We start from the raw sequence: 23,564 nt of genomic DNA, 5'->3' as shown, positions 1-23,564 counted from the left end.
GGAATGAAATTGGGTCATTTGTTGAGACGTGGATGGATCTAGAGACTGTCATACAAAGTGAAGTAAGAAAGAAAAAAACAAATATCGTATATTAATGCATATATGTGGAACCTAGAAAAATGGTACAGATGAACTGGTTTGCAGGGCACAAACTGAGACACAGATGTAGAGAACAAACGTATGGACACCAAGGAGGGAAAGCCGCAGGGAAGTGGTAGTGGTGGTGGGATGAATTGGGCGATTGGGATTCACATGTATCCACTTATGTGTAGAAAATTGATGACTAATAAGAACCTGCTGTATAAAAAAATTAATTAGATTAAACAAACAAAAAAAAGAACAAAGTCCCTGATGAAAGGTTGTATGGAGTGAACTGGGAGAGAATTCCAACCATAATTTGAACACATATTTAACGAAAGCAGAACAGAAGCACTTATATTTTATTCAAACTAATGCCTTAGATATCAAAAGTAGTCACACCCTATGTTTAGGCTTTGATATTTCAATGGGAAATCAGAGTGCACCCAGGGTGTAAGGGGCTCTGCTAGTCAGCTTGCTTCGAGGAAAAAAAGGAAAGCAGGTCTTTGAGGGATTTTGGATGAAAAGTGGGGCAGTTGTAAATGGAACTGTGCTTTCTTCCTGTCCCTGGATGAAAGCCCTGACACCCTGGTTTAGGATATATAGGTCCTTTATAGGAAGAAATAAGTATTTACTCATTTGTGTTTTGTTCTGAGTGGGAATTCAAGGTTAAATGTAAAACCTATTGTTTCAGGATGACAGAGGGTAGGCAATACAAAGAAAAATTATTGGTCATACATACACTTGACCAATAAACGTTTACATTCATTTTCCCTCAGTAAGCTTAACAAGTCAGTGGGCTAACGGGGGGTGGAGAGGATTAAGGGTAACATGGTATTATCAGGAACAGTGGTCTCTTACTGCCTCAGCAGCTGTTTTGATGCTCAGTAAATGGCCTCTACCAGCAAAACTTTCTTCCTCCAGTCTATATAAGGTGGTTGGAATCACCTTAAGGTTTGTGGCTACAGACAACTCAATTCATTCTCCAGGAGAGACACAAAGAGCTGATGCTCTGCTTAGGCTTTTATGATAAAACTTACCAATAGCTGGTATCGATGCTTCCATCCTTCTTTCAAACGCAAGCAACTTCTTGCTTTTCAGGTTAAAAACATGTTTTTCTGCCTTAAGATTTTTTCTCAAAACAACACGTTCAACGAACAAGTTTTACATAAACATGTTTATGACATTTACTAAGAATAAAATAGTTGATTTTGATAAGGTTGTGGGAGATAGATAGATGGGAGATAGATGAGAGAGATGAGATAGATGAGGCATTCTTTACAAACTTACATGCATCACAATCACCAATCACGTGCTAGCCACCTTATAAAGGTAGTCTCATTTAACACCTGACCCCCCACAAGAAATCCTGAAGTGCCACTATGACATTCATTTTACTGATGAAGAAACAAACTCAGAAAAGTCACAGCTGCAAAGTAAAACAGCAACAATGAAAACAGCAAGATGAGAACCCAGTTCTATCTGAATAGACAGCACATTTTTATACTTACTGAACTATATTGTTTCTCTTTACCTTATGCTGTCTTAACCTAGGCTAGTATATCTGAGACATGCGTACATATTATTATGTATTATCTGAGGACTCCCCAGATTTTAGAGTGAAGCCAAGGGAAAAAAGCAGTATACCAAACCTTAGTCCTGGGTCACGTAGGCAGGCACAAGACATTCCATTATGCAATCTAAAACCAAATAATTTTTCCTCAGAAATAAATCCTTCTCTGAACTTCCTTATTTACTTTTGTCATTACCACTGTTCTAGTCATCCCAATTTAAAATCCTTAACAAAGGCATAATCAGGGCTTATAAATTAATGATGTGATAAGGGCAATGCTAACTATATGGTCAACATTTATGAGCACAAAAGATTTCAGAATCAATTCTGTAGGGTGAGAGACATAGTGAAGGCTGTTCCAAGGAAGTTATTTATGAGCTGGGCTGAATCCTGTTTGCCCAGAGAAATAAGGCAAACAGTAGATGTTTGCCTGAACAGTAGATGAAAGTTTGAATATATATAGCTTCTCTCCCTCTACATCCAATGAACCACCAGCTTATCTGATTCTTCCTTCACAATATTTTTTTACACTTGCCCCTTTTCCACCCCTCATAGTTGTATATTAATACAGATCACCTCATAGTTTTATACTATGTATTACTATGACATTTCTGATTTAATATTTTCCTTCCTTTAAATACTCAGACACCACTAACAGACTAACTTTTAAAAAGTATCTGCTTTTACATGACCATGGAAACTTCAGAAGTTCCCTACTGACTCTGAAGTATAAAGTTCAAACTCAAAGTCTTCCACAACCTGCGAGCTATATACTTAAATTTCCCCCTAGAACAACCAAGTCAGCAGATGAAATAACACCTGATCCAGTGTAAGCTTCAAGCCATCAGCAAACTTTTACTGATTTACTGGGTGGAAAAGTCAGGGCCTTTGGAAGTTACTGGGAAGACAGCTGTGAACCACTCACAAATCTCTAGGAGTTTATATTATGGTAAATGAGAACCAGAAATGAACATAGAAAGCTAACTTTAGAAGAAGGCACCTGTCCCACAAGCCAGATTATAAACATGCTTAGTGTTCAATGGAGAGATGGATAAGGGCTTAAGCTGGACTTTGATTAACTATATAAATAAATGTTTATTTGCTTATATAGTTTGGTTTTCAACTCATTATTAGAATGGACACTGTTAGCTCTTGTTCAGTTCAGCATCTACTGAGCATAGTGTACTGAACAGAAGCCATTCTACATGAAATAGGAGAAGGCACAACTTTTCTTTGCTCTTAAGTCAGCCCCTTCTCCAAGAAGTACAATTAGGGCCTGCATTCAAAACAATAAATGAAGGACAGAATTTCACTAGTAGTTAAATAGAAAGGCAGAAGAAAGGGGAGTATTCCATGATGGAATCTAAAAATATACATCAGAGCGTCTATAGATCTGGAAATGTTATGAAAACTTTAAAGCCATTATTATTGTATGAGTGTTCGGATACTTACCATTTAGAAATGGTACCAGAAGACTACTCCGCTTATGATTCAATCAGTTCTCCAGATGCAACCAGAGTGATTTTTTTCCAAAACACAGATCTAAGCATGTTACCACTTACTTCATGAAATGTTTCAATAGCACCCCATTTTTCTTAGGATAGACAAACTCCTTAACAGGTCTACAAGATCCTCCATGGCCTGACCCCTACCTATCTTTCAGTCAACCCCATCACTGGCCTTTTTTGTTCTCATTTTCCCTGCTGTAGTTAACTCTTACCTGCCCTTCAGGTCGCAGCTCAATTGACATTTGCATAGGTAATTACCTGATCAGAGCAAAACCTCTACTAAATCCTGTACTTCTCTGAAGTATTTATAATAGTTTTAGTTTTATATTTGTGTGATTATTTAATGTCTATCTCTACTATAGGCTGTAAAGTCTAAAAAGGCAGAGATTTTAGACTAAATTTTTCCACAGAACGAAAAATATGTAAAATGTTATTTAGAATATGTACATTATTTTAAGTAGTTCTAGCCTAAGGGATAAGTAGCATATATCCTCCCAGGCACTACTACTTCAAAACCTATAAAACATCTATATTTAAATAATAACTATAAGCTTATGTTTATCTGTAAAATGTGGATAATCTTAAGGATGAGCTACACATATTAAATGAAAAGATATTATAACGTTCTTAAAACAATGTAAGGCACATGGTAAAGGTAAGGCACATGGTAAATAACATTATTCATAGTGCTTATGAATAATAATAAGCCCTAGTCCTAATTAATTCATATGTATAAAAAGTGTATCTCTCCAAACATTATCTTTGGCTGCGCCGTGCAGCTTGCAGGATCTTAGTTCTCCGACCAGGGATTGAACCTGGGCCACAGCAGTGAAAGCGCCGAGTCCTAACAACTGGACCACCAGGGAACTCCCCAAACATTTGATTTATATAACAGAATAATTCTGATGTTCTTTCAAACTGTTAAAATGATTCTGAGAAAGATAAGAGATTCAAGAATTGCTACATCTTTTGTTACAATTTTTAAGATAGTTATTCTTATCAGTTTTCCCCCTATTATTTACTATAGCCCAGATTTGTTATTTTTTAAGACAAGCCATTAAAATATGTACTTAAAATACACAGATACCTAAAATTTATCTCAAAATGCATATTTTATTTTGGTAGCCAATGACCATCAATCAAACAAAGAAAAGAAAACTAATTTCATGAAGGAAGACAAATCTATGGAGTGGTTTACAGGAAGTGAAGAATGAGATGGCTCAACTAAACTTGGAATCATTAACTACAAAATGTCAAACTAACTGCAAGACAAGTGTCAAAATGGGACATTTAAGCAGTTTTGAAATGTTACACATCTTTCTCTAGCTTTTGTTACTTTTCAGAATTACATGTAAAAGTTATACAAATCATAGTAGTAGCTAAGAATACCAATCTATGAAAGTAGTGATTTGCAATACAAAGTTCTATTTTGATATTTTTCTTCACATCTTCAAATCAGTTGTCATCTGAGGTACTCAGTTAAGTTGTGGTTTGCACTTCCTCAACTTGACAAGAAAAGCTAATTTGAAGGGAGGAAAAGGTAAGGTCATTGCAATTTTGAGAAGAAAACACCATATAATATAGCATGGAAAACTTACCTGTATGACCAGTTTGCCAGTGTATAGGTCTAGCAATATAGGGAAATGATCCATAGGGAAAATCAGAATGTGATTCTTCTGTTATAGAACAAAATATGTATTGTAAGCTACATAAAATATTTTATAATTTGTTCACAAAACTGTTAAAAAACAAATTACTGTCCTTTTCCTGTAAGTTTTTTCCTCTCAGACTTTTTTTTTTTTTTAGCATTTGTCTTGGAGCTATTCTGACAGTTATCTTACAGAAACAACTTGTCAAGGATGACATGATAAACCTATATATGGTTTTATAACCAAATGGATAAGCTCATATCATAAATCAATGGATGTCTGAAAACTTGTTTATGGCCTAAGTAATGTGTACATACAACAAGGACCTAAATTTAGTTCTTTGAAAAATTCCTAGAAGTTGCTTTTTGGAATATTAGCTATTTGCATATCGGGTCCTATTAAATTCTTTCCCTTCAGTGATAATCACTGATCTAAATTTACAACATTATTTAGTATATTTAAAGTATTTCATAAGCCAATCCCCTTGTCACAAGTAAAATATGAATATTATAAGAAGTTCAGTTCTTCAAAAGTATCAGAGTTTTACATAAAAGGCAGGAAAAGTCATGATTCTGTCTCTTAAAAGATTTTAATTTAACAGAATAAATACCACATTTCAATTTCTATAGGAAAAACATAATAAATCCCTGAGAAATATTTTTATAATGTATTGCCCAATACATTCAGGAATGTATTCTCCATTTATTATTGCAAACACATGCATAAAATAAAACTGAAGCTCACCATGGTCATCTTCTTGAAACATCTCACCTTCAATTCTAATTTTCTTTTGAGAATGTAATTGTAAATCTCTGTTGATTTTAGGTTCCACTTTTTGAGGTAAAATTCCATTTTTCTGTTTTGCAAGGCAAACCAACCAATCTCTGACAATAACTTCACTTATCTTTTCACATGAGAGGGCAAGTTCACAGATGCGAATTCCATCTAAAAGTTCAATAACCTGTGTGATGCTTTCAAAAAAGTGAAAAATATAGTTTAAATTTCTACTACAATAATAACTTTATATTTAAGTTCACTATACCTCTTATGCCAATTTAAATGCTATGCTTAAATTAAAAGGGAAAAAATGTAAAAATGCAAGTTAGGGCACATAAGAGGAGAATACTAAGTAAAAGCAATAAAGAGACTATAACGTCATTGTTCACATTACACTTTTAAAAACATTTCTTCTAAATTGTCAGAAGAAATATGCATCTTATATTACCATTTATGTAAAGGATGATTTAAACAGCAGTATAACTGAATTTGGGACATATGCTGTTTCATAACAGTTTTTTTTTGACTTTTTTAAAAATTTATTTATTTATTTTGGGCTGCACTGGGTGTTCATTGCTGCGCGCAGCCTTTCTCTAGTTGTGGCGAGAGGGGGCTACTCTTCGTTGCAGTGCGCGGGCTTCTCATTGTGGTGGCTTCTCTTGTTGTGGCACATGGGCTTAGTTGCTCCACAGCATGTGAGATCTTCCCAGACCAGGGCTTGAACCCATGTCCCTTGTGTTGGGAGGCAGATTTTTAACCACTGTGCCACCAGGGAAGCCCTTCATAACAGTTTTACGAGATAACATATACACTTAACTCAGTTACAAAATGAACACTTTAGCCTAGTACTTAAAACAAAACTGTGTTTAAAATATCATTACCAAAAAGTCACATTACTCACTTTGCTAGATACACAGCACATACACCACCCTGTTTAAGATTTGGGTATAAAACAGGCAAAGCAACTTGAGGATTCAACATATCCAAAGCTACCTGTAGTGGGGGAAAGAGAATCAGACTGAGTTTTGTTTAAATAAAGCATGTGTTTTCTTTTCTTATTGAGGTGAAATTATACACTTTGGGAAAGCAATTACCCAGTTAAAGTATTTCATTTTTTAGAATGTAATACTAATGACTGTCATTTTACCCCTCTCAAAAAGGCATACTTATAATTATACAATTTGTCATAGTACTTGACTACATAAAAATTGTAATGGCATGTCTTGTACTTGGCAATATTGATAATACAGGAATCTTTAGCTATATTTTATACACATACCTAGATACACACACACACACACACACACACACACACACACACACACACACACACACACACACACACACAGTTGCCCCTTGAACAACATGGGTTTGAACTGCGCGGGTCCACTTAATGCAAGGATTTTTTCAATAGTAAACACTACAGTACTACACAATCTGCGGTTGGTTGAATCTGAAGATGTGGAACCCTGGATATGTTGGAACCATGGATAGGGAGGGCCGACTATAAGTTATACTCAGATTTTTGACTGCACATAGGAGTGGTGCCCCTAAACCCCATGTTGTTCAAAGGTCAACTGTGGGCTTCCCTGGTGGCGCAGTGGTTGAGAGTCCGCCTGCCGATGCAGGGGACACGGGTTTGTGCCCCGGTCCGGGAGGATCCCATATGCCGCGGAGCAGCTGGGCCCGTGAGCCGTGGCCGCTGAGCCTGCACGTCCGGAGCCTGTGCTCCGCCACGGGAGAGGCCACAACAGTGAGAGGCCCGCGTACCGCGAAAAAAAAAACAAAGGTCATTTGTATATGTAAAGTTTCAATGCTTTAGTTCAGCTTTTGGCAATAGAAATTCACATTATCTCAAATATGTATTTTTATGTTCAAAAGTGTTGAATAATTAATTTTAGAGATTCTAAAATTCAAGAATCATGTCCCTTGTTTCTTTACTCTTCATTCAGTTGCAGAATACAGGGCTGTACTCAAAAGATGTTGAATGAATGCAGAGTAAATGAAATTACAAAAAAATTCACTGAAAACAAAAATACAGTCAAATAGAAAATAAAGTGACTTACTGATAGATAGCTCTAGAAATCTAATGTAGTTGGCACATCATTATATTTACTAAATTAGAAATTATTCTGTTTATGTGTTTTAAAAAAAACAGTAATAATGGGTCATCATTCATTATTTATTTATTCACCAAATATTTACTGAGCATCTACCATGTGCCAAGTATTTTGCTAAGTGGTAAAAATATAATGGGAGCTTATATTCTATTTTGTTTCATAGGTACTTATATTCTAATTAAGGAATAGGCAGTAAACAAAAATCTAATAAATATGTAATTCAGAGGGTAATGAGTGACATGAAGAACTACAGGATTATAAAGGAGGACATGAAGGATAGAATGACAGGGCAGGGGAAGGAAGTACTATTTTATACATAGGCTGGTCAGTGACGATACCTAAAGAAAATGATTAAGGTTACCCTGTGGAAACTGAGGGGGGAAGTGTGCTCCAGATTCAGAGAACAGCAAATACAAATGCTCTGAGGCTGTAGGATACTTGGTGAGTCTGAGAAGGCCACAGTCGCTGCAGTGGAGACAAAAGGGGGAAAGTGGTAAGAGAAGAGTTCTCAGATGGTAGGGATGTGGTGGGGATGGGGAGGGACAGATTATGCAGAATCTTACAGACTTTAACTTTACTCAGGAAGCGAAAAGTCACTGGAGAGTTTGAGACATGGTCTGACTTTTTAAACTTTTTTGAATGTGATAAACATAACATAAAAGTTGCCATTTCAAGTGTACAATTCAGTGGCATTAAGTACATTCTGACTTGGGCAAGGAAAGATGATGGTGACTTGCAATAGCAAATAGCATTGGATGTGATGAGAACACAGAGCCAATTAGAATTAGAATTGGCTGTCAGATGTGAGAGAAAGAAGTGAGAATGAATCCAGTGTTTTCATCCTAAGTTACTGAAAGAATGGAGATGTCATTTACTATTGAGGAAAATAATTTAAGACAATGGGAAGAATAGGCTTGGGGAGAAATATTCGAGAATTCAAGATTTGGACACAAGTTTAAGATGCCTATTAGGGCTTCCCTGGTGGCACAGTGGTTGAGAATCCGCCTGCCAGTGCAGGGTACACGGGTTCAATCCCTGGTCCGGGAGGATCCCACATGCCGCAGAGCAACTAAGCCCGTGAGCCACAACTACTGAAACCCGTGCACCACAGCTGCTGGGAGCAACTAAGCCTGCTCTCCACAGCTGCTGAGGCCCACACGCCTGGAGCCCGTGCTCCGTAATGGGAGAAGCCACCGTGATGGGAGGCCCACGCACCACAGCAAGGAGTGGCCCCCACTCGCCACAGCTGGGAAAAGTCCACGTGCAGCAAAAGGGACCCAATGCAGCCATAAATAAATGAATGAATAAATAAATAAATACTTAAAAAAAAAGATGCCTATTAGATATCCAAGTAAAGATCTCAATGACTAATCAAAGGGCCAACGGTGTGGACATATTGGTCTCTCTGACTGTAGTTTTAGTATATTATCAACAAGGACCAAAAATAAGACTACCAAGAAGCCTGCCATTCCAAAGCTCCATGGCTCAGCTAACAACATTACCATTCATTAGCCACTCAAATCAGGAAATTACAGTCACTATTTCTTTACCTTGAATTCTTTTTTGAGAATCTGTGGGGTTTTGATGCTTTTATTTGGATTAAAATTATCCAGTCCTACAAATCTACCTCTTAGTATTTCTCAAATTCATCCTACTGCTAATGCTTTAGGTCAGGACCTCATCATATCTTGTTGAAACATTACAATAGCTTTCTACATAGACTATGTAAATTCCATTCTTTCACCAGAATTATTCTGAAACAGGAATCTGGACATTCTACTCCCCTACTTAAGAACTCATCAATAGTTTTCCATTATCTAAAAGATAATATCCACATGTCCTAGCTTGATATACACACAAGTGTCCTTCACTATCTAGTCCCTCATGACTGTATTTGCATCTTCATCTCCTCATTAGACCCAATTCTACAGCCATAATGTTTCATGCTTCTGAGTCTTTCTAATAAATGTTTATATGTCTACCTTTTCTTCTATATCGAAACCTCCTTTAAATGTATAATTCATTTTTGTCTTAGCATAGTACACGGCACACAGCAGGTCTCTAATACATATTTGTTGAATCAAGAAAGTGGTTCAGTAATTCAGAGAAAGATGATAATCCTCCACTTAGATGATTAAGGTATATTCCATGGAGGAGACAACCTTTTATCTAAGCTTTGAAGGAAGAGTAGAATTTAAACAGGTAGGGACTTCCCTGGTGGTGCAGTGGTTAAGAATCCGCCTGCCAATGCAGGGGACATGGGTTCGAGCCCTGGTCCGGGAAGATCCCACATGCCGTGGAGCAACTACGCCCATGCGCCACAACTACTGAGCCTGCACTCTAGAGCCCGCAAGCCACAACTACTAAGCCCATGTGCCACAACTACTGAAGCCCACATGCCTAGAGCTGGTACTCCACAACAAGCGAAGCCACTGCAGTGAGAAGCCCGCACACTGCAACGAAGGGTAGCCCCCGCTCGCCGCAACTAGAGAGAGCCTGCGCGCAGCAATGATCCAATGCAGCCAAATAAATAAATTAAATAAATAAATTTATTTTAAAAAATAAAATAAACAGGTAGAGAAAAGGGAAAAGGAGAAAACTAATAATGATGAAAATCATAGCTAATACTAATTTAATGCTTACTATATATCAGGTACTGTTCTATGCACTTTACAGAAACACCTCATTTAATCCTCAACAACACTATGAAATAGGTATTATTGATTACTATTCCCGTTTAATACATGAGGTGACTGAGGCACAGAAAGATTAAGTAATTTACCCACGGTCATATTGGCTACTATGGAGCCTAAGTGAACCAGGATGAATAAACTCCAAAACTTACTTCCCTCTATTCACTCCCTCCTTTTCTCTCCTCAGAGATAATCATTGTCCTGAAGTTGGTAATGTTGCCAAATAATTTTATGCTTCTACAACATATGTATATAGCTACAAACAATACATGGTACTGTTTTTAAAATTTTACATATATGTAGCCATTCCATACTTATTCTTGAATAATTCGTTTTTCACTAAGTTCTATGAGATTTTTTTTATTGGAGTATAATTGCTTTACAATGTTGTGTTAGCTTCTGCTGTACAATGAAGTGAATCAGCTATATGTATACATATATCCCCTCCCTCTTGGACCTCCCTCCCATCCCCCACCCATCCCACCCATCTAGGTCACCACAGAACACCGAGCTGAGCTCCCTGTGCTATACCGCAGGTTCTAACTAGCTATCTTACACATGGTAGTGTATCTATGTCAAATCTAATCTCCCAATTCATCCCACCCTCCCCTTTCCCTCCATGTCCACACGTCTGTTCTCTACATCTGCATTTCTATTCCTGCCCTGGAAATAGGTTCATCTGTACTATTTTTCTAGATTCCACATATATGCATTAACATACGATATTTGTTTTTCTCTTTCTGACTTACTTCACTCTGTGTGACAAACTCTAGGTCCATCCACATCTCTACAAGTGACCCAATTTCGTTCCTTTTTATGGATGAGTAATATTCCATTGTCTATATGTACCACATAGTCTTTATCCATTCATCTGTCAATGGACATTTAGGTTGTTTCCATGCCCTGGCTATTGTAAATAGTGCTGCATTGAACATTGGGACATATGTGTCTTTTTGAATTATGGTTTTCTCAGGGAGATTTATTGATGTAGATACAGTACATTTATTTCACTATGTTAAATAATACCATTGTTAGTATTCCACCATGTCCATTCCTCTTTTGATGGTTAGGTTGTTTACAAAATGTATTAAAATTTGTTTAAAATCTTTTATTAGCCATTTTTTTCTTGTTCTGTTCTCTTTGTCTTTGTGGTTTAACACCTTTTTTTATTCATCTACCCTCATTTGAGATGGCAGGAGTATAGGCAGGTTATATAAAAAAGCTAAAGAAAGGAAGGTTGAGATCAGATTCTGAAGGACACCATAAATCTTTGAATGAAAAGTTCCTAATTGGTTTCTCAGCAGGAGAGTGACAGTATGAGAACTAGATTAGTCTAAAGATGAGGAGAATGGATTGGAAGTGTGAAGGCCCAGGAGGTGAGATGGCAGCTAGGAGAGGAATTAAGTAGTCAAGGAAGCAATAATCAACTAGGATAACAATAACCAGAAATCAAGTGGTGGGAACATGCATAGAAATTTATGTTTACTAGTATGGAGGTTCCTTAAAAAACTAAAAGTAGAGTTGCCATTCAAAAAGATACATGCACCCCCATATTCACAGCAGCACTATTTACAACAGCCGAGATATGGAAGCAACCTAAATGTCCACTGATAGATGAATGGATAAAGAAGATGTGGTACATATACACAATGGAATACTACTCAGCCATAAAAAAGAATGAAATAATGCCATTTGCAGCAACATGGATGGACCTAGAGATTATCATACTAAGTGAAGTAAGTCAGAAAGAGAAAGATAAATACCGTATGATATCACTTATATGTGGAATCTAAAATACAGCACAAATGAACTTATTTATGAAACAGAAACAGACTCATAGACATAGAAAACAAACTTCTGGTTACCAAAGGGGGTGGGGGAGGGATGAAGTAAGAATTTGGGATTAACAGATACAAACTACTATATATAAAATATCAATAGATGAATAAGGTCCTACTGTATGAACTATATTCAATATCCTGTAATAAACCACAATGGAAAGGAATATGAAAAAGAATATGTATATATATGTACAACTGAATCACTTTGCTGTACACCAGAAAATAACACAACATTGTAAATCAACTATACTTCAATAAAATAAATAAATAAACATCCTCTCCCCAAAGATATTTATGTTTACTATACGCCTCTTGAGTTTTGGTCAAGTGCTACCTTCAAGTAGGACTTTCACCAACTGACAATTTTTAGAGACTTTCTTAAAGAAAGGAAAATTCTTCATGATCTAGCTTTAACTTAATAATTCTATATTATGAGTAATTTATTTATGAACACCAACTGTAATTCTTTGCCCCAATAGTATATGACTCTTCCCCAGAAGCTGACAGTTCTCCTCCTTCTATATGCTCTGAGTATTCATCTGTCACTATTATTCAAGAGAGATTCAATTGAAAAAATCTAGTAAGGAGTATTCTTTCCTTTGGAACAGGGATGGATGTTTCAGCAGGTTTCCACAAGGCTGTAACAATACTGTTAAAATCCTTTGTTGTGTTTCATGCTCATCAAGCAGAATTCTGATGACCAATTAAACTCCCACGTATCTGTGACGTTCCTATGGATGGCCTACATAGAACAAGTCCTCTTTCTGTCCTTATTGAGCTATATAATGTGCAAGCCAAACAAGGATGAGGAAAAAAAAAACACAAACTGTGGTCCTTGTGTCCAGGAAGCTGTGCCACTGTAGCTATTGGCTTTAGTTATATCAGAGATAGGAACCAGTCCTGATAAAAATCACCTCTTTGAACTTTACTTCATTTCTCACCTAGTTTCCCTTATAAAGTTCCTAAAATAAGCTTCCAATAGCCAATTAAGAAAAGTGAAGAAGGGACTTCCCTGGTGGCACAGTGGTTAAGAATCCACCTGCCAATGTAGGGGACATGGGTTCGAGCGCTAGTCCAGAAGATCCCACATGCTGCGGAGCAACTAAGCCCATACGCCACAACTACTGAGCCTGCGCTCTAGAGCCCATGAGCCACAACTAATGAGCTCGTGTGCTACAACTACTGAAGCCCACGCACCCAGAGCCCATGCTCTGCAACAAGAGAAGCCACCACAATGAGAAGCACGTGCAACGCAATGAAGAGTAGCTCCTGCTAAAAATAAATAAACACGGCCCCACACGGCCAAAAATAAATAAATAAAATAAAATAAATAAATTTATTAAAAAAAAAAAAAAAGAAAAGCAAAGAAGACTTCTTACCCAGACCTCAGTCCATAGTGTCAAGCCATGAACTGATAATGGCATCATCAAGGGTAAGGCAACTTAAACTAGAATTGTGAAACTCTGAGGTCATCTAATAGCACTATGGCCCATATCTCCTCCATCACTGTTCACAGCTTAAAATGGCATTCTCTCGTCGTCTATCCTTTTATCTTCATACTACTCTGCTTCTCCCCCCCTAACTCAACCTCCCACTCCTCCCTCTCCTCACAAATCCCTCCACTCCACTTTCTGGAGCTTTGTTCTCAATAAATATGCCTCTATCCTCAACATCTTTAATTGACACTCCTCTACATCCTGACTTTAACTGTCTAAAGATGCCTCTTGCCTCTTCCCTCAAAACTGAAGGCTATTTATTCCCCCAAATCTCACAATATGAGGTCAGGTGCGGGGCTCAGTATGCTCCCAATGCTGCTTCCAAATTATTATTCCTTTATCCTAGAAATGTTGAAGTTCATGATGCTCAACTACTCCTCCTAGTATTTCATCATTACCCCACATTTATTAACAACTTTGGCACCTAATTCAGTATATCTCTCTGCTCTGAATCCCACCATGATATTAAAGGAAAATATTCCTCCCACTCTTAGAGATAGAAATGGGGCAAATAATGAAGGAAGATCCTTTTCCATATAAAAGAAGCATGGTCCTTGTTTTCTTTGTACTCAGTATTAGGTAATATCATAGGACTACTTTAGAAAACTTACCGCATCAAATGTTAAAGATTTTATGTCTTCAGTTGCTCCTAAAATATCCTTATGAATAAAATCCACGTTGTCTGGCCACTCTTCTACATGACTCATTTTCCATGAATCACGCCAGTGTTTGTAATTCTTCTTAGCCAGTTCATGGTGGTCTTTTCTAATTTCAAAACTTATGACTCGTCCTTGTGATCCAACTTAATTTAAAAAAAAATCACGACATTACACAGTATTAATCAGTACATAAAGAATGTCAAATTTTTATTTTGCAAAGATATTACATGGATGTGAAAAAATAATTCAAATAGTTCAAGGTTACAAAAGTCTCTACCCTATCCCAAATACCCAATCAATCTCCCTCATCAGAGACAATCATTCCACCATAGTTATTTACCCTTCCCGAGAAAGTCGCTGCCTATAGTACAAGTGTACAAGTATCTTTCTCTGTTTTTAACACACGTTGTTACCTATCATATATACTGTCCTGTACCTTCCTTCTTATTTACCAATGCCATTTCAGTGATTAATGATCTACTGCATTTTTTAAAACAGCTATTATGTTCCATTGTATGACTATGCCACAGTTTATTTAACCAGTCACCTACTGATGAACATTTAGCTTGTTTCTAGTCTTATGCTATAACAAACAATATTGCAATAAAAATTATTTTGCCTAAGTCTTTGTACACATGAGCCAGTATATCTATAGGATAAAGTCCTAAAAATGGAATTGCTGACTCAAGGGATATGTGAATATTTTTATTTTGAAAATTATTACCAAATTTCCTCCAAAAAAACAATGATACCAATTTACACTCGACCAACAATGTATTAGAGTGCCTATTTCTCCATATTCTCTCCAACAAAGAGTTATCAAACTTTTTACCTGTGTCAATCTAAAAATTGCATATAGTTTATCATTGTAGTTTTAATTTGCATGTCTTTTGGATGTCATATGGATGAAGTTAGGCCTTTCAGATACTTAAAAGATACTTGTTTGTTTTTTTTTAAAATTTATTTATTTTTGGCTGTGTTGGGTCTTGTTGCGGTGCTCGGGCTTCTCTTGTTTCAGAGCATGGGCTCTAGGTGCATGGGCTTCAGTAGTTGTGGCATGTGGGCTCAGTAGTTGTGGCTCGCAGGCTCTAGAGCACAGGCTCAGTAGTTGTGGCGCACAGACTTAGTTGCTCCGTGGCATGTGGGATCTTCCCAGACCAGGATTCGAACCCATGTCCCCTGCATTGGCAGGCGGATTCTCAGCCACTGCGCCATCAGGGAAGCCCCAATACTTGTATTTTTGTGTGTGTCTGAAAAACTTTCAAACTATTTATCATAGTAATACTGCAGTTTCACAGAAAACTACTACATTTTAACTTACGGCAATTAATTTTCTACCCACCTCTATATGAGGTGATTTGATACCATTTGGAGGCTGTCCCAGATCAATCAGTCTATAGTTAAAATGAAGAGTTTAAATTGCACCATGTCTCTTTAAAATGTAAGTCCAGCTGTAAGTCATCATGTTCTCAAGGGATAAAAATTAATGTTAATAGTAGCATAAGCTAAACACTTAGAAAATTATGGTGAAAATAAATCCATCCTGAAAGTAAACAGCAATAATTTCTTGATCACTCATAGTTTGGGATTATTTATGCCATGACACTCCTCCAACACTATAGATATTAGAAATACAAACATTCCTCTTGTTTCACAAGTTTTTTATAAATTCACTTTGTCAAATGCATTTAGGAATCTGTCACAGATTGTGAAGAAATGGCTGCTTTTAACTATGCACAGAAAAGAGTCCAACAAAAGATGTGAGGAGCCCAAAATGAATTTCCTGACCCAGTATAAGTTGGATTATGTTTGTATGTGATGACATTAGGTCAAAAAACAAAAGGTTTAAGTTTAATTCAGTATATGTCTATCTGTAATCTTTATAAAATCTACCCACATACACCTACAACTGCTCTAACAATGTTTATTAGCTAAAAAAGAATGCATTTATAAAACCAACATGAATGATTAAAAAAAAAAATCAACCAAAAGAGAATGCTGTCTATTACTAGGTGAGAAAGGGAACACTGCAGAGGCAGCCAAACAAGCCAAAGCCATCCTGACAATCAGGAATTAAGTGGTCAAAGGGAGCAATAATCAACTACAATAACAGTAACCAGAAATCAAGTGGTGGGAACATGAACAGATATTTATGTTTACTATATACCTCTTGAGTTTTGATTAGGTGCTACCTTCAAGCAGTACTTTTACCGACTGACAATATTTAGAGACTTTCTTAAAGAAAGGAAAATTCTTCGTGATCTAGCTTTAGCTTAATAGTTCTATATTACGTATTAATTTATTCATGAACAGCAAAAATAATTCTTTGCCCCTGATAGTATATGACTCTTCTCCAGCAGCTGACAGCCCTCCTCCTTCTATATTCTCTCATACTGAGTATTCATTGGCACTATTATCAACAAACACATGTACATGTGTGCACAAAAGACAAGTACAAGAATGTTCAGAGAAGCACTATTCACAACGTTCAACTCAAATGCCCATCAACAGCAGAATGGATAAACTGTGCTTTACTTACAAAAATGGCAACTAACATGAAATAACCATCGCTACATGCAGTGGCTGAATCTCACGAACAGAACGCTGAATGAAAGCAACCAGATTCAAAAGAGTACAATACTACAGGATTCCTTTTACGTAAGATTCAAAACAGGCAAAACTAATCAATGGTGATAAAAGTCAGAGTGGTGGCTACCTTTTACCTTTGGGTAGGATAAGGACTGAGAAGGGATTTGAGGAGGTTTCAGTGGTACAATAACATTCCCTGTCTTGATCTGGGTAATAACTACGTGAGTGTGGTCACGATATAAAAATTCATTGAGGCATACACTTACGATCTGTGTACTTTTCTGTAGCTATGTTATGTTCTAAAAAAAAATTTAGTTAAAAAAAAGCATGGAGGGAGCAACAGAAAGCAAACAGAGAGAGGGTTAGACAGAGAATGACTTGAATAAATGCACAAAATGGAAAGAAAAACAGTTGCTTACATTTGATTTCAAGGAGAATGCTCTCTATCACAAAGTTATGTGAATATTTTCTGAAACATCTGTATCTATTTAACTTCCCGTTATTATGGACAGACTGAATGTTTTCTTTGTCATCTAAATTCAACTCATTTATCCCAATCTCTTACCTGCTTTGGATAAAAACAAGCTCGTTCCACCAGAGCCCGAGCCAGCTTCCAAAACAGTATCACCTGGGTGGATATTCATCATCAACAGTATCATATTCATATCCTATGATTGAAACACAGCATGGGTGACTCTGTGACCAATAAATATGTACTAAGCACCTAGGCTTGCAAACACTATGTTGGACTTGGAGAAAAGAAGTGAAAAAAAAAAAAGGATTAAACTCTGGCCCTGCCTACCAAAAGTTTATATTTTACTTGATGAAATGAGAGATTCAAGAATCAGGTAGCAAATACAGAAGCACTTCAGTATAATATTGAAATTACAGAAAATAAGTAAGAATAGGAGCTCAGAGAAAGGAGAAATCAGCAGACTGCCCTACCTTAAAGACATAGAGAATTTAAGGAAACAGTCACAAAGTAGAAACAGTTTTAAACAAAAAAGAGGTAGAGTAATAAACACAGTTTGCCCATCTCAGGAGGAGCGGTAAGGAGAGACCTGAATCCATGCTAACGCATCTGAACTTAACCTGGTAAGTAACTGGGGCATGTCACTGAGGTAATATTAATGGCATTTTATAAAGATTAATCTGTGAGACGAATACAGGATGTACAAGAATAGAAAAAAATTAGAGGTATAAAGACCAGTTAGGAAGTTATTACATAATCTCTGCATGAAATGATGAATGCTCATTAGAATTAGGATACCAGGAATAGACAGGAGGACTCATTTGCCAAACTTTATAACTAAAGAATTGTTTTGTTAACAGGAGTATCATGGATGATAGTAGTAATAGCTGTTTATTGAAACTTCACCAGGTGCCAGGCTTCTGTTAACTATGCAAACTGCTTTCAAACATTATCTTGTTTAATCAGAATACTAATATGAGAAAAGTATCACCATCCCCATTATAAGGATGAGAAATCGAAAAAGTAATTTGCCCAAAGTCACACAGCCAGGAATCAAGTGGGCAAGTCAGGGGTAGACCTGATGTTGAACTCCCAAACATCTCCTAACCACGCTGTTGATCATTTCACTATATATTACAAATGCTATAGAGAGAGAAAATTTTAAATGTTAGCATTTATTTCAACAGCCCCCCAATAACAAACCTTTCGAAGTTGCTAATAAGCAGCACATCTGGTAAGGTTTCACTATCTTTTCCTTCTCTGGCAAAAGCTGCTGTGAAAATTCTAAAAGAAACAGGAGGTTTTCTAGGATCCTCTGTTGAGTCACAACAAAGTTGTGTATTAAATATAGGTTTGGATGCATAAGAAACTATTTAACAGGTACAGTTATCTAATTAAAAGCCAAAATGTATTTTCTTTTTTTTTTTCTTTTGCGGTACGCGGGCCTCTCACTGTTGTGGCCTCTCCCATTGCGGAGCACAGGCTCCGGACACGCAGGCCCAGCGTCCATGGCTCACGGTCCCAGCCGCTCCGCAGCATGTGGGATCCTCCTGGACCGGGGCACGAACCCGTGTCCCCTGCATCGGCAGGCGGACTCCCAACCACCACGCCACCAGGGAAGGGAAGCCCTCAAAATGTATTTTCTGAAATGATGGACTAAGGCTTGAACCAAATGATACTTAGACACATAATCCTTAAGGGGTATTAGTCAAAAAGTTTCATTAACAAATTCAAAGTCTTTCAGACATACATATCCTCTCCCATCTGCCAGGCACGTGGGAGTAGAGGTGGGAGGGGGCACAGATAACTTCACACAGGAGTGGGAGGCAGCTCCAGTAGCCATTTCAGTGAAATGCCCTGGAGAAGGCAGTTCTATTTCCTTGGCTCTTTCATATAAGACTAGAATTATAAAATTAAAAAAAAAACGTTAGCACACTTTAACTTTTGCTTCCTGCCATTCAGGTTACCTGGTCTCCATGGAATGAGGTTGGAGCCCATTTTACACATCCTAGCGATTTCAGTCCAAAACTGGGGTGGGAATAGCATTTATTCATTTCCTTGCCTCTTTCCAAAAGGGATTTGAAGCTACTGGGAGACTCCTCTGAAGTTATGAAATATCACTCTACTGTTGAGTTTTCTATACATTTTAAAACTTTAGGCTTTCAAACAATCTTTTCAGACTTTTTCCTTTTTTTCCTTGGCAGGAATTTTAATCTCTTTCCTAACTAATTCAACAATTTAAACCTAATCCTCAGCAGAAGGTTTTAATGACTGGGCTGCACTTTAGCCTTAAGTGGCAACAATTCCTACTCTCCAATGGTTCTTATGTAAGTATTCCAAACATGCAAATCAGCAGAAAAGATTAATTTAAAAATTTAGGGAGTGTTGGGAATTCCCTGGCGGTCCAGTGGTTAGGACTTGGCACTTCCATTGCTATGGTCCCAGGTTCAAACCCTGGTTGGGGAACTAAAATCCCGCAAGCCACAGGGTGTGGCCTAAATAAATAAATAAATAAAAATAAAATAAAAATTTAGGGAGTGTTGCCATTTATACTTCTACTCCAAACCTAAAAGTGCTTGATATTGACCCCTGTGAAATGTTCACACTTTACACGTAACTATTAGGAAGTTTATTCAAAATTGCTCCCTCAGACCAACTTTTAATATTAAGATAAAACTACATAATTCTACGGAGGAGACCAGCTTTCAAAAGTCAGTGGAGGGACTTCCCTGGTGGCACAGTGGTTAAGAATCCTCCTGCCAATGCAGGGGACGTGGGTTTGAGCCCTAGTCCCGGAAGATCCCACATGCTGCAGAGCAACTAAGCCCGTGCGCCACAACTACTGAGCCTGCGCTCTGGAGTCCGCGAGCCACAACTACGGAAGCCCGCGCACCTAGAGCCTGTGCTCCACAACAAGAGAAGCCGCCGCAATGAGAAGCCCTTGCAGTGCAAAGAAGAGTAGCCCCCACTCGTTGTAACCAGAGAAAGCCCGTGTGCAGGAGTGAAGATGCAAAGCAGCCAAAAATAAATAAAATAAATAAATTTATTAAAAAATATACATATATATAGACTGGATTCCTACTTAGAACCTTCCAACAGTCACCCAATGCACATGGAATAAAATACTCATATCTCCAACCACAGCACATTTCATACCATTCTCTCCCTCACCTAACCCACTCAGCCCGCAGCAGGAACTCTGCAATACTCTTCCCTTTGCAAGCACTCTGCTCCTAGATCTTTGCAAAGGCTGGCTCTTCCTTAATTAGTTTATCAAATGTACCTCCTCAGAGACCTTCTCTAACCACCTGACATAAAGTATTCTCCTCCCCCAGGTTACCCAACACAATGTTATTGTTAATCTACTTGTCTTCATGGCACTTAGCACTACCTGAAATTATCGAATTCTTTCATTTACTTGTTTGTTCCTTGTCACCTCCTCTAGGACATAAGGTCTATGTTGAGAGCAAGGGCTGTGGTTCACCGCTTCACCTCCCTAAAATAGTGCCCTGAATATATAAGGTAGGCGAGTATTTACTAAAGAAATAATGAATGATTCCTCATCTAGGACTAGGAGGAGGAGTTGTTACAAAGGAACATTCTGCTCAAGGACAGTGACTGTGACTAATGATTAAAATAAACCACTAGCAAGGATGATTAGCATAAGATTGTAACAAGAAACTAGGTAGATAATTTACTTATAAATAATATTCCTTTTATGTTTAGTGTCTAATTTTAGCTGTTTTCATATAAATTTTTTTTTCTAATGGGAAAAGCATAGTGAGGGCTTCCCTAGCGGCGCAGTGGTTAAGAATCCGCCTGCCAATGCAAGGGACACGGGTTCGAGCCTTGGTCCGGGAAGATCCCACATGCCACGGAGCAACTAAGCCCATGCGCCACAACTACTAAGCCCGCGTGACACAACTACTAGACCCCGTGTTCCGCAACAAGAGAAGCCACCGCAAGGAGAAGCCCGTGCACCACGACGAAGAGTAGCCCCCACTCTCCGCAACTAGAGAAAGCCCGTGCGCAGCAAAGACCAAATGCAGCCAAAAATAAAATAAAATTTAAAATATATTTAGGGCTTCCCTGGTGGCGCAGTGGTTGAGAGTCCGCCTCCCGATGCAGGGGACACGGGTTCGTGCCCCAGTCCGGGAAGATCCCACATGCCGCGGAGCGGCTAGGCCCGTGAGCCATGGCCGCTGAGCCTGCGTGTCCGGAGCCTGTGCTCCGCAACGGGAGAGGCCAAAACAGTGAGAGGGTCCGCGTACCGAAAAACAACAACAAAATATATATATATATTTTAAAAAAGTATAGTTTGATATCTATTGTTGACAAAATATACCTCTAACAACATGCCTGATTAAATATGATGCTTAAAATATCGCCACAGTGGTACTAAAAAATTGTCCCCAAGAGTTCAACGTTCTCTTGAATGCTGAACTCGCAACCTTAAGAATTATGGGGAATAAATACACATTCTTATTGCCTAGTGAGTCCACATCACTCTATATAGTAAATCACTTTACAGATCTGAGAATCGAGGCTCCCAAGTTAAAATTAAAATCTGGCTATTTCTTCCTAAAATTAGTAATCATAAAATATGTAAAAGTCATAGCCATTGGTTAAAAAAAAAAAGTGAGAACAATAAAAACTTGAAACGTGCTGAGATGTGCTTTAAGTACATTAATCAGGTCTGTAGTACTGCATCCGTTTTGCTCTTGGTGGAACCAAATGAACCTAACTCCCATCGCATTACCTTAGGATATGTTATGGCAGGCCCTCTTTGCATCAGTAATACATAGTCTTCCAATGCTGGCCTCCTCAGCATGAAGTGCTTACCAGAGGAACTCCTCAGTATCTGGCCGGGGAACTTCCCCACGATCTCGCTGAACGGGACTGCCCCCCAGGTACTATTTAAGTGTCCGGCATTGCTCAACCTAAATAATTTTTTAAATTGTGTTTCTCTCTTCCCAGTCTCAGCTAAAATCAGCTCCCCAGCCCGAAAAGGCACCTCTTGGGTAGTTGACCAGGAAGAGGAGACGTGAAGTTCGTCATCCTTGGTGGCAGACTGGGCCACGCAGGGCAGCGAGGGACCGCCGGATCCCTGGTGTGCGGGACCCGACTGGCCCTGGTCTTCACTCGAGCCCTCGCGCTTTCGAGGGGGTGACTCCTTTCGCGGCGTCGGTAGTCTGAGGCTTTCCAGTGACGAAAGACATCTGGTCCCAAGTCCCCGGACGAGCGGAGGGAGAGATGGAGACGACTCTACGTCTGGGGCTTTCCTCTGTGCCGCCTCGCGCTCTCCTTCTTCATCTCGCGCGTCTCTAGACGAGAATTTGCAACACAATAACCGGGCTCTCTCGAAGGGCTCTTGCCCAAGGCAGAGCAGGAATGGACAGGTCCCGAACCCTGGCCACCTCCGGAGACGCCTCAGCGGTAGCAAGACCAGACCCAGGCGCCTGGTTGACAGCATGACGACCCGCGCAGGCGGCTGTCGCAGGCGACTGTCGCAGGGCCGAGGCTCCGCCTCTCGCTGCGCGTAGCATTGACGCAGCTGCCTGGGGGATGGACAGCTATTTCGCCGGAAGAACTCCGCTACAGCGCCTGCGTCCCGAGGAGGGGCGCAGCGGCCGAGTTGGCAGCCCGGGGTTCCGTGAGGTAGTCGCTGAGTAACTGTCCCGGGAGCGGGCCTCTTTCCCGCGCAGGGGCCCATTTTCCTCTTTGGAATGTGTGCAGAGTAAACAGTTTACTGCTGACAAATCTCCACCAGCCTCGTCCGGGGACGAGAGGATTAAGAGAGACACAGCCTGTCAAAGCGTTGTCTAAGCTGAAGTCCTGTACCAGGGTTAGTTAGCTCGATGGTAATCAGGAGCAGGGACGTCAGTCGGTCACCATAAGTAAAACTGGCCCCGAGATGCGTTTTTATAGACTGCAGCTGGACGTGCCACCCGCTGACTGGAGCTTCTTTCCCAGCTGACCGCCTCCTTCCCCCAGTCCGAGCGAGTCCCTTTTGACTGGGCTCTGACCAACTGCATGCCCTCCCCAGGCCCAGAGAGTCGGCGACCCTAGATTAAAGTGACTGTATTCACTGTGTGCTCGTTTTACAGAA

The 23,564-nt window shown here is 38.9% G+C and overlaps 2 protein-coding genes and 1 non-coding gene across 11 annotated transcripts in view; 2 read left to right on the top strand and 1 right to left on the bottom strand.

Annotated features, from left to right (window-relative positions):
- SPDYA (speedy/RINGO cell cycle regulator family member A) overlaps positions 1-4,397 on the top strand; it is a 36,575-nt gene extending 32,178 nt beyond the window's left edge. Inside the window, exon 8 of the mRNA XM_027113497.1 lies at positions 4,285-4,397. Within this exon, the coding sequence (XP_026969298.1) occupies positions 4,285-4,373 (89 nt within the window). The 3' untranslated portion in view covers positions 4,374-4,397. The remainder of the gene's footprint in view (positions 1-4,284) is intronic.
- On the bottom strand, positions 166-22,954 carry TRMT61B (tRNA methyltransferase 61B). Of its 9 annotated transcripts, none has more exons than XM_027113492.1 (7): positions 22,215-22,952; positions 17,549-17,651; positions 14,347-14,537; positions 6,487-6,578; positions 5,580-5,779; positions 4,758-4,835; positions 166-1,778 (listed from the first exon to the last, which is right to left on the bottom strand). In XM_027113492.1, exons 1-7 carry the CDS (start codon positions 22,926-22,928, stop codon positions 1,732-1,734), a joined length of 1,425 nt encoding a protein of 474 aa, XP_026969293.1. In that variant the 5' UTR covers positions 22,929-22,952; the 3' UTR covers positions 166-1,731. The 9 variants fall into 9 exon arrangements, with proteins under 9 accessions (XP_026969293.1, XP_026969289.1, XP_026969290.1 ...); XM_027113488.1 differs by having other exon boundaries at positions 5,553-5,779; positions 22,215-22,951; XM_027113489.1 differs by lacking the exon at positions 166-1,778 and adding an exon at positions 4,253-4,678 and having other exon boundaries at positions 5,553-5,779; positions 22,215-22,954.
- TRNAG-UCC (transfer RNA glycine (anticodon UCC)) lies at positions 19,849-19,921 on the top strand. Its single transcript has one exon. It is a non-coding gene; the product is annotated as a tRNA-Gly (tRNA).
- Positions 22,955-23,564: the final 610 nt, after the last annotated feature.

The sequence above is a fragment of the Aethalodelphis obliquidens genome, unplaced genomic scaffold (genome assembly GCF_003676395.1).
Source record: "Aethalodelphis obliquidens isolate GAN/ISIS:26980383/991018 unplaced genomic scaffold, ASM367639v1 scaffold12, whole genome shotgun sequence".
In the NCBI taxonomy this organism is placed as follows: domain Eukaryota; kingdom Metazoa; phylum Chordata; class Mammalia; order Artiodactyla; family Delphinidae; genus Aethalodelphis; species Aethalodelphis obliquidens.
This window is presented reverse-complemented; position numbering and strand designations above follow the sequence as displayed.